The sequence below is a fragment of the Triticum aestivum genome, chromosome 4D, assembly GCF_018294505.1.
Source record: "Triticum aestivum cultivar Chinese Spring chromosome 4D, IWGSC CS RefSeq v2.1, whole genome shotgun sequence".
Lineage (NCBI taxonomy): Eukaryota > Viridiplantae > Streptophyta > Magnoliopsida > Poales > Poaceae > Triticum > Triticum aestivum.
In genome coordinates this window covers 29,089,449-29,101,428 of record NC_057805.1, presented here as the reverse complement: position 1 = coordinate 29,101,428, position 11,980 = coordinate 29,089,449, and the positions used below count along the sequence as shown (strand labels likewise).

General features: G+C 46.3%; 1 protein-coding gene across 1 annotated transcript; it reads left to right on the top strand.

Annotated features, from left to right (window-relative positions):
* Positions 1-4,055: 4,055 nt before the first annotated feature.
* On the top strand, positions 4,056-11,283 carry LOC123095920 (serine/threonine-protein kinase STE20). Its single transcript, XM_044517492.1, has 7 exons — positions 4,056-5,681; positions 7,170-8,463; positions 8,657-8,936; positions 9,510-9,617; positions 9,736-10,014; positions 10,413-10,556; positions 10,664-11,283. The coding sequence occupies exons 1-7, from the start codon at positions 4,649-4,651 to the stop codon at positions 10,850-10,852; spliced, it is 3,327 nt and encodes a 1,108-aa protein (XP_044373427.1). The 5' UTR covers positions 4,056-4,648; the 3' UTR covers positions 10,853-11,283.
* The last annotated feature ends 697 nt before the right edge of the window (positions 11,284-11,980 follow it).

Here is an 11,980-nt window from a genome sequence, read left to right as displayed (position 1 = left end):
TACATAATGGTTCATAATTAAATATCATACTTCTAAAATTAAGCTAGCTAGAACATTAATTATTGATGAAAACAACCTAATTAGAGCTAACAACACGCTAAACGAGCTACTCCTCCTTGTCGAAGAGGTTGTAGATGACCGGCGTTGTTCCAGAGCCCGATGCCTCTGCCGTCGTGGGTGCCCCCGGGTATCTTCGGCACCGGTTCTACGGCGGCGGTGTCACAAGGTTCGCGGAAACCAGATGCACGACGCTCGGCGACACTCGAGATGCACAGAATTCCCGGCGCTCGGCGACACTTGTAATGCACAGGATGCCCAACACTTGGTGACACTCGAGATGCCCCACCCTCGGCGACACTCAGGATGCCCGACGCTTAGTGACACTCGGGATGAAAAAGATGCCCGACGCTCGACGCCGCTGCTCCACCACCACCCGCAGGGTTTGCTAGGAGGACCACGAGGACCGCAGCATCGACGTGCTCCAACCCCCCCCCCCCAGTGCACGTTTGGAGGGGCACCAGGACGTTGCGGTCATGCACCATCACGCAGGCGTGGGGCTGCTCCCCCTCTTCTTCTAGCGATTCAGCTCTAGCGGCCTCCTCCACGTCGTTAACATCGTTAGAGCTTGGAGAATTGACCGACACGATGGCGGGTGGAGGTGCTGGCATGAGTAGGCGAACCGGTGGGTCGGAAGCAGCCTCAACATGGTGATGTCAGGGGCGCGGCCTTGGTAGATTGATCGGCGTGAATATCCCGGACCCTCTTCCGACACGATTTGGAAAAATAGGAGACCGCGGGAAAGAGCTAAGGTTTGGGATGTCAAGGGCACAGGTGGGAATTTATAATTGTGGGGAGGTCAATCGGGCGGTGCGTGGATGATTGTGCCATTTTTTCGAATGGGAGAAGTACGTAGGAGATTTGTGGAGAATGAATGTTTCCTGATCAAATTTGAGCAGAAGAAGAAGAAGAAGAAGAAAGAAAGAAAGAAAATATTTCGAGGCTCAACTTCTTAAATCTCTGAGGAGTTCTGAGTTTGAGGGTTAAGTTAGCTGATGTTTAATAAGTCCCAAAAAATGTCAACACGAGGAGTTAAGAATTTTTTAGAGTACGATCAGAGAGTACTACTACTACTTTGCTATCTGGCTTTTATTTCTCGTGTTGCCGTTAAAGTCCGGTAAGCGCGTACCGATTTGTGGCGCAGGACGATGCCCCGGCTTTGGTCTCATCTCATCTATCCTGCATTGATTTTATATTTGATTTGATTGTGGCCGGTACACCTAGTCCAGCCAGGAAGAACAAGTGCTACGTAACAGTGGGCAGCAGAAAATATGTAGTCTCTCCTGCCATCACTTTGCAGAAGAAATGGGACAGTTCAACCGTTACCGTTGTCCCTAACGATATGCAGGACTGTCCAACACGATGCTTTGACTAGACGCATCGCTCAACGAACAACAGGTAGGACGTCCGGACAGCCTTTTTTTAAATATGAACACACCTATTTTAAATATATATCTAGGACCACAAAAAGAAAGAGAGTCTTCACATAATTTTGGGGTTACTACGCGTCGGCCGGTGTTTTCTTTTTAAAACATCGTCCGCTTCATGAGTCGTTGCATCTGCTCATCTTGATTTTCATCATTGCAACAGCACACAGACCCTTGTTGCAAAACCTTTTTTTCGAGGCTACACATAGGACCCTTGGTGCAGAAAGACACCGGCGTTTTCTACCGTAAACTTTGCAACAAAGCTCGTGCTGTAGAAAACCTTTTGCAACAAACGACGTGTTGAAAAATGTTGCCACGTCTGCCGGCGATTTTTTAATAATATGGCTGCATGCATCGATTGATGTAGAGGTCGGGGCTTCCCTCCTTTCCAAAAAAAACTGCCGGAGAAGCACGCCGCTGCACCTTCCTCTTCCTCTCCCTCCTCCTCTCTCATCTCCATCTCTCTCTATCTCTTTCTCTCTCTCTCTCTCTCTCTCAACACACTATGTAGAACGCAGCATGCATGTCGACGTGCTTGTCGGCGACCTCATCAGCGTGCTTGCCGTTGGCGCCGGTTGGAGAAGCGCAGGCAAGCGTCAGCTTGATGGGAAGCTAGGGAGGAGCATGAGAGGTGACTCCTCGTGCTTGCAGACGACTTCACTAGCGTGCTGCCGGCAGCCTCGTCCGCATTCTGCCGGCATCGAGCAACGGTTGCTGCGGTCGGGGTAGCGCATGGAGGCGTCAGCTTGACGGGGAGCTCGGGAGGAGCATGAGAGGTGACTCCTCGTGCCTGCAGGCGACCTCATCAGCGTGCCGCCGGCGGCCTCGTCCGCGTTCTGCTGGCGGCGAGCAACGGTGGCGGCAACCAGGGCCGCGTATGGAGGCGTCAACTTGATGGGGAGCTCGGGAGCATGTGAGGCGACTGCTCACAATGGAATCCAGATCCCGCAACACAACAGATGTTGCGGTGGGGGGAGATTGCAACCATGGCTCAGTTGCAAAATCTAGTATAGGTAATACGATGCTCCCGAGCCATCTGATTAAAATCAGACCAGGCGGCCACAGAGGCGACAGACGCATGTGTCATTATCAGTCGGGTGATTCGAATCATTTCCCTAATGTTATTCTCTTCTACACCACACTCCACCGGTTTCTTTCTCTCTTTTAAGGAAAACATTAAGGTCCTCGCAAAAAAAGGAAAACTTTAAGGGCTTAAGAAAAACATTAAGGTCCTCGCCAAAAAAAAAGGAAAATGATGAGGGCTTAAGGAAAATGCCCATCAGGAAAAACAAGGTGCCGCAAAAAAGCGATGATCATTCACGAAGCTAAGCGTGCGGTCATCATCCCTCCCGCCCCTCGACACTAACAACTTCATCACACCTATCGTGACCCGACAGAAGGCACCACTTATAGTATCATGATGCTTTGTCACCATGTTTCACAACTTTCTCATAGGCTAGATCTACATCGACAAAAGGAAGAGGGTGCGACAAAAGAGGGATGCTCATTTCACAAAGCAAAGCATGCAGTCACCACCCCTTACACGCATACTAGAATGTCCGTCGACAAAACGGAGAGGGTGCGACAAAAAAGGGATGCTCATTCACAGAGCAAAGCGTGCGGTCATCACCCCCTACACACATGCTAGAATGTCCGTCGACAGAAGGGAGAGGGTGCGACAGTGGAGGTGGCTTCACAAGTATCGCATGGAGTCTGGATAGAAACAAATAGCGTGGTGACGCCACTCAACCCCACCGAACATGACTTGCCTAGCCAAGCCATGGAATCCGCCGTCCACGATACTTTCTACGTATTGCGAAAGGGTTTTAATTTCTCTTTTTTGGTGTCTCGACTTTTTTTTTTCCGAGGAGGATTTAATTTTCTCTCCATAGAGCTTTATGTGAAATCCTAACATAGTAGACACAAATCCCTCTGATGCAAAAAAAGAAAAACCCGGGCATTCACGATATTTTCTGCCCAAAAGAGCTCCCATTTTCACTTTCCCACGGTCTATTTTCCCCATGGAACTTTTACGCGGAGTCACAATGCATCAGATGCAAATTATATAGACGCGGACAAAAGTCCCATTCATGGAAGGGCTTGTATTTCTACGCAGCCCTTTTCATGTGTTTCACATAGAGAACGTTGCATGGGATCTCAATGAAGGCGCACATTCTTCTTCACTTTACACATAGCCGGAAATAAAAAGCCGCACATTTCGTAACCTCTATACTACTAGTCCAGAGTCCAGAGTATCAAGATGCACTTTACAGCGAGATACCTGGGATACCTTTTGCTTAGGGCAATCCATCAATCCATCCCCGCGAGACCAATGAAAGCGCCGAACGGTCACAGCCGCCACACGGAACGCAGGAGGGACCGATTTTGAACGGCCGCCCAATCGCCCAAGAGAAAAGGAAAAGGATTTATTATCATCATCTCCCCACAAATCCCTCCTCGATTCCCCGTTCCCCATCGATTCGATTTCGATCCCCACCCCGGGCCGCAAACCACACACCGCAGCCGGAACGGGCCGAGGAAAAAAACCATTTCTTTCTTTTCGCTTCTCGCCACACCACCACCACTGCGAATATGCTGTCCCCAGCCACGCCGGCCGCCCCCTGATCCCCAATGCCCCCCGCGCCGCCGCCCCGCCGCCCCGCCCTCGATCTGCCCCGCGCCGCCCCGCGCTGACCGCCCGGCCCCGCCTCCCGCTCCCTGGCCCCTCCCTCCCTTCCTCCTCCGCCCCGCCCTGCCCGGCCACTCCTCCCCGCTCGCGCCCGACCCGGACGGGGTTGAGGCTGGGGTCCAGGGGACGGCTAGGGTTTTCCTCCCGCGACTCGAGCGCCGCCGGGCTCCCGCGGATTCGTGCTTCCTCACTCACTCGCTCGCTCTGCGGAGCGGCGCCCGCGGTTCCGCTTCGCCCTAGGGATTGGCTCTCGCTCTTCTTCTTGCTGCCGCGGAAGCGCGGCTCCGGGGAGCTCCGGGGCTCGATTCGCGAGGCTTTCGGCGGCGGGGCGGCGCATTCTGTGGCCCCGCAAGTCCCCGGGGGCTCGAAGCTTCGATTCGGCCGGGTCCGGGCTCTGCAAAGCGCGGCCTTTTAGCTTGACGGCGCCTCCCGCCAAGCATTCCGCCAGGTCTCGCTGCTGATATTGGAGGGAACCATGGCGGAGAACATCGATCTGGTGCTGGAGTTCCTCAAGAAGAACCGGTTCGCCAAGGCCGAGGCCGCCCTCCGCGGGGAGCTCAGCGCCACCACCAACGGGCAGACGCATAGGCGTGCGCCCTCGCCCTCGCCCAAGGAGGAGGACGAGCGGGAAGGCTCTGAGGCGGGCTCCGCCGCGGGGCCGAGAGGCGCCGCTTCTTCCGTGAGAAGCGCCGACTCGTCCAGGGAGTTCATTGTCAAGGAGATTGACGTCGGAGGCCTGGCAAATGGATCTGATGGGAAGAAGGGGCTCGGGATTGGCCTGCCTCTGGAGAACACCAACACAGGGGATCTGTACCCGTGGAACTTCAGCATTGCCAACAGCACCGTGGAGCAGCTGGCCGAGCTTCTGGTGTCTGAGGAAGTGCCAAGGCATCGCCGCACATCGTTAACTGAGAAGAGGGACCGGGGTGTTGGAACCGAGCAGCCTGTTCCGGTGCTGGAGCAGAAGGTCTCGTTTGGAAGAGGGAAGGGCAAAGTTGACACCGCAGGGAGAAGTGAAGTCAGTGAACCAGGCCATTCGAGTGACAAGAATCTGGTCCCAGAAAAGGAGGAGCCCTTGAATGGCTATGCAGTCAAGACGGTGCTTCCGTTTCCTACAGAAATCCCGTCGTCTAGTTATCATAGTACTCACCAGGATGGAAATGAGAGGAAAGATACGAAGAAGAGCGTCAATGCCGATGGTTCGGGAAAAGCAGCAAAGAGGCAACCTGATGAGGGGAACAGGCAGTATTACTCGGGGAAGTCCCAGAGTAATGTGGATCACGTTGCTGACCGTTGCTTCGACCTGCAGCTTATGGGAAATAGCCAACGCGAAGAGTTTCCGAAGTTGCCTCCTGTGCGGCTCAAGTCCGAGGATAAGCTTGTTAATATGAACTGGGAGGAGAAGATCGATCATCATGGATCTGGATCCAACGACCCTAGTACTGACCATGTCTTTATGATTGGGTCTTATCTTAATGTTCCCATTGGGCAGGACATTACATCATCAGGTATGTTGTTTACAATTTGATAGTGACATGGCAACATGATCATCTTTTAGTTACAACAGTAGCTGCAAGTTGATTCTACCTTACTCTTGAGCCGCACAGCAGATTGCTCTGTGTACATATTTACAAAACCTACTATATTTTTATCTACAGAACTGCGACTGTGTAGCTCATACCCACCACAGGAAACTGCAACTTTTAGATAATTCAGTACATTTGGCCCTTCTTTGTGTGAACAACTGAACATTACAAAGATTTGTAGAAAAATTGTGCACATTACAGCATCACAATTAGGAAGATGACTATACAGGCACTAGTTCGAGATATTTATTCCATTTTTCTTTGTGTTGAACATGAGCATATGACAATAGAAATTGTGAAGTCTCTTACTACTTGAATGGTTTTGTTTACAGTTCTAATGAACTTGTAACAATTGTCCACTTCGCTTCTTGGGAATTAATTGTTCTAGAGTCATTGCCGTTGTCCCCTTTTGTGAACTCTGCAGCTTTATTTTATGTCGGTTTGTGCCAAACTTGTTTGTTTATCCTTCTAATTGTCTATTGAGCGAATAACAACTCTCCTTGACCTAGAAGTTGTCCAGACCAAATCACCAGGATTGTCATCTTGGTTCTGTAGGACAGCATGCTTGAGATAACATGATTTGTACTGTATATGCCTTTGATAGAGAACAAGGACATCAGCTGAAGCAGGTTATTTGTTAGAGTTCTTGTGTGGAGAGTTTTTCGTGACAAAATAAAAATCACATTTTCTGACAAAACTCTGCTTTTGTTGAAGTTTCTAGACAGACATATTAGCTTGTATCCTTGCTATGCTACATACTACATACACACAGTTACATGCATCTTTGTCTGATCCTTCAGTAATCATGCATAGTTTGACGGCATTATCACATGAGCCAAATGAGAGACCTTTTTACATTTCAAGGACACTTGCCTTTAAAGCATATGATCTTTTATATATTTTGGCAGCACTCTCATATGCCATACTTTTATAATTGTGTTCTGTTCCTTCTTTTTCCCAAAGGAATATTTAGTGGCCATTTCCCATTTGCTTGTTGATCTTATGTGAGATTTTTAAAATTCAAAACTCAAGTTTTCTGGAAACTTTGATCTTTGGTAGTATCAGTAGGCAAATTGAATCTTCGATGGTACGTCTTTTTCTTTGCATTTGAAGGGCACTTGTCTTTTAGAGCATATGCTCTTGTAAAGGGATATGTACCGCTCATTTCACATTTTCCTGTAGATCTTATGCGAGCTAAAAGAGAACCCAGGAAAATTTCATGTTTGATAGTATGGATATTCAAATTTGCAACAGTGAAATGTTTCTTGCTCTAGGAAGAAAATACTGAAACTATATAGGAGTGTTTTCCCATGCTTCAGAGCTGCTATAGTGCTCTACTGTATGTTCACTTATCTGAGTTTGGCTAATCTTTTCGCATTTAACACTTGACCTACATGTTAACACATTCAGGTGGAAGACGCATGGTTGGCAGTAGTTGGTTATCCGTCAGCCAAGGCATTGCAGAGGATACTCCTGACATGGTTTTTGACACACTTGGTGATGATTTGCTTGAGTATCCAAATGAGTATTGGGACTCTGATGAGTATGACGATGACGACGATGTTGGCTACACCCGACAACCAATTGAGGATGAAACTTGGTTTCTTGCACATGAGATTGACTATCCTAGTGACAATGAGAAGCCAACTGGTCACACAAGTGGTGCTGATCGACATGATCGTCCTACAAAGGATGATGACGATGACCAATCATTTGTTGAAGAAGATTCTTACATATCTGGTGAGCAGTATTTTCATGGGAAAAACATCGCACCGATAGGTACTTCGGAGCGGCCAATAGGACATGGGATTCCTGATAATGATATGATAGCCCAGTATGATGGTCAACTTTTGGATTCAGAAGAACTAAATTTGATGCATTCTGAACCAGTATGGCAGGGTTTTGTGTCACAGAATAGTGAACTAGGCATGTTAGGAAATGGGAAATTCCTTAATGATTCTGCACGACCTCATCCTGATGACCCTTTTGTTGAGGATGATCAGCACGGTTCAGTCAGGTCAATTGGTGTTGGTATAAGTAGTGATGCTGCTGACATTGGAAGTGAGGTGCGTGAAAGTCTGATTGGAGGAAGCAGTGAAGGGGACATAGAATACTTCAACGAAAGTAATCTGAGTGTTAGTGGAAAGAGACACTCTCAGCAAGAAGCAGAAAAGAAAAAGGTTAATGCGAATGGAGCCAAACAGGACCAAATAAACTATGATATCCAAAAGGGCAATATGCCACCAGGAGCAGCTTATGGTGATGGTGGATTTTCTTTTCCACCGCCACTACATTCTGGAAAAAATACCGAATCAGATGTTAAGTCTTCATGGTCAAAGAAGGATGATTATTCAATCAATGATCCTGATGACTGTCAAAATGGCACGGTATCAGATGATACACTTGCCACATGGAAGAAAAGGAACAGTGTCTCTTCCCTAAGGAGCTCTCGAGATGAAATTACTTCTGATGTTGTTAGATCAAGAAACTCAAGCGCATCGTCTGCTCTGAACAATACTTATGATGAAGTGGAGGAAACAATGAATGCTCGTCATCAGAAACTAGATGATGCACAAGAAGAGGAGACCGGTACCACGTTAGATGACGAGGAAGCAGCAGCATTGCAAGAACAAGTCAGGCAGATAAAGGCCCAGGAGGAAGAATTTGAAACTTTCAATCTGAAGATTGTGCATAGGAAAAATAGGTACCTTTTTAAGTCCTTGATTCCTTGATTGCTCTTTTTTATTCCTGATTTATGTTAAGCTTAAAAGGAAATGGACAGGCCTACTTCTCTATTTGTGCTTGGTGTTTACATTTAGAATGGAACAATGTGTACTTGTTTCTGTGTAAAGATGCTTGTTTACTCTGACATTTATCTTCTGTAAACGTTAAAACAGAACTGGTTTCGAAGAAGACAAAAATTTCCATGTTGTTCTCAATTCTGTTATTGCTGGTCGTTACCATGTCACGGAGTATTTGGGATCAGCAGCGTTCAGCAAAGCTATCCAGGCACATGATTTACACACAGGAATGGACGTGTGTGTTAAAATCATTAAGAACAACAAAGATTTTTTCGACCAGAGCCTTGATGAGATCAAGCTTCTGAAATATGTGAACAAGCATGACCCTGCTGACAAGTACCACCTTTTGCGCCTATATGATTACTTCTACTATCGGGTAAGTATGAGTTTTTTTTAATCTTTTCCCGACCCATTATTGGTCTTATTTAGTTCCCATGGAGCATATACTTTTTTCAAGTTTAGGGTTGAGATATATGTTCCCATTGATTTTACTGAAGCATTTTCCTTCATTTTTTTATGGAAGCTGCATATATGAACAGTGCATTATGGTAAATTCGAGATCTTGATTATATGCTTTTAATGTTAATTTTGTTGATACATTATTTCATTTGTTTGTCAGTTTTTCTCCTTTTCTTTATAAACATTTCCTCTCCAGTTATCTTGGCCAAATGATCTAATCCCTTCCCCTCAGTCCACTGCATCTTGTAATGAAATTTGCTATGTTTGGTGTTGCACTTGTTTCAAACACAATTGGAGGATTATTTGTTCATACTATGAAGCTCTAGGAGTTTAGTTTATTTTGTAAATAAAAATTCTTTGAGATTCTTTGTCAAGTCGATTCATTAGAATGTTTGGGTTCTATCTTTAGTCATTGTCAAATTTAGATTAGGGCGTCCTGTGACGAAGTCAGCTCTGTTCTCTAGTACTTAGTTGAAGTATTTGTTTGCAGGAACATTTGTTGATAGTTTGTGAACTTCTGAAGGCAAATTTGTATGAATTTCAAAAGTTTAACAGAGAATCAGGAGGCGAGGTTTACTTTACGATGCCAAGATTACAGGTATAATTTAGCTTTATCACCTATTAATGCTGATTCAGTGTTCTCGTTAAGCAATTGGACATGAATCAACTTTTCATGCTGGTAATTGATCAATTTCTTTGATGGATCCGTTTTGCAGTCAATAGCCATTCAGTGTTTGGAGTCGCTACAGTTTCTGCATGGACTTGGTCTTATTCATTGTGATCTGAAGCCAGAGAATATATTGGTAAAGAGCTATAGTAGATGTGAAATTAAGGTCATTGACCTTGGCAGTAGCTGTTTTGAGACTGATCATCTATGCTCATACGTTCAATCGCGATCTTACCGTGCACCTGAGGTCATACTGGGCCTACCTTATGACAAAAAGATAGATATATGGTCACTTGGATGTATTCTAGCAGAACTTTGCACTGGGAATGTAAGTGACTATCGCATGCTGATGATTACCGTTCTTAACAGTTATATTTATTGTCATTCTTTCATTGTTTGTTTCTGTAACAATCTTTTAGCGACATATAATAGAAAGAGCCTGTAATGCAAACCCACAGTTTAATCACATAAAAGGAGAACTTCTCTTTCAGCGCATATTTCTTTAATGTCTTTACCATAGATCTATGTTTCAGGTTCACTAACAGTACTAGTATGGAAATGAGGCAATTAGAAACTATATACCTCATTAACAGAAGCTATTTTATTTTTCTTTCGCCCGTCTCTATGTTATATGTTTAGTTGTCAACAGTAAAATATTTATTTGGTGTTTCATCTTACACATGCAGAATATGTTAGCTAATCTTTCTATTGATATATGCTCTTCAGGTTCTTTTTCAAAACGATTCTCCTGCGACATTACTTGCACGTGTGATGGGCATCATTGGTTCCATAGAACAAGCCATGCTTGCACAGGGGCGTGATACTTATAAACACTTCACAAAGAATCACATGTTGTATGAAAGAAATCAGGTTTGAACTCTTCTGCCATGTTTCTTTTTCACTCACGCGCACCTGATTCAGATTCCTCCTTGAAATATTTTCATTTCTAAAATAAGTTGCAATTGGTTGTGCTTCAGGAGAGTAGCAGGCTAGAATACTTGATTCCAAAGAAGACATCATTGCGGCACCGCTTGCCCATGGCCGATCAGGGTTTCATCGAGTTTGTTTCATACCTTCTCGAGGTGAATCCGAAAAAGCGCCCAAGCGCCTTGGAAGCATTGAAACACCCGTGGCTTTCTTTTCCTTACGAGCCAATATCGTCATGACACGGTTGCTGCTGTTGGATCATCATGTTTGCACCATATTGAGTGCCTTAATCATCTGTCTTGGCACCTAAGCAAGCACCATAAAGTTTTGATGGAAGATCAAGATGATGAAATCTGTTCTAGCACGGGCCACCCATGGAAACAAACGTTCAGGTTTAAGCGCGATCCTGATTCAAACCGATCACGATGTGGCGCCTGCCTCTGGGATGGTCTTTTGCTCCCTGTACTAGAAATGCCCTGTGTTGTGGTGTAATATAACTCTGGGTTTTGTCTATTGTCTGGCTCCAGTATAACAGGCCATTTGGTTAGGTACATTTTGAAAACCCATTTTTCTTGTAGGAATAGGGCTGTCATGTTGTACATGGTGTGATTATTACTGTCCAACCTTGTGGTGCCATGCTGTGCACGTCTATTCTTATGGTTCTTCTGTACATCTCGCGCCATCAGGTGCTTGTTCTGCAGAGAAGCATGATGCCAGGTTTTACACATGCTAATTTTAGTCTTAGGATTGGGCCAAAATCGAGCTACCTTCTTTTTAACATGCGGGGATTCGCAGAAAATCGAGTTGTGAAACTCATGCGAAGTTCTTATTTGATCTTTTTGAAAAACTTGAGTTTTGATTCTTTAGTTCTCCCGTAGTTGATTTTCAATCTTACCTGAACCATTCAGTTTCCATCATCTGCAGCATCCAGATATAAGTTAGTTGGGAGAACATGAGGCTTCTCAGAGCTCAGCGACTCTCAGCTGTTGGATCGTTTTGCTTGATGCGTTTGGGACCGTCAGATCGAGCCCTCAGGCGCCCCCAGCCGCCGGATTGAACTGAAAACACGGTTGCAATGAATAGTTTGCTTCCCAGCTAAAATATCTTGTTCCACCGCCGTTATTACGGTGCCCTGCCAAGGGCGTTTTCGTCTTTTCACATGTTGGCCCATGACGCGTTGATCCCTGGTTGGCCCGTCAATGGATGAGACGAGGGAGGGCGTCTGCCTCGCCTCTTCGTCCTCCCAGTCGCCCCCACCATCCCCGCACTCGCCGCTGCCGCCACCCTTCATCCCCCGTGCTCCGCCTTCTCCCCTCCCCTCCCGTCGCCCGAATCACATGCCCGCTGGTCGGGCCGCGGTGGACGGA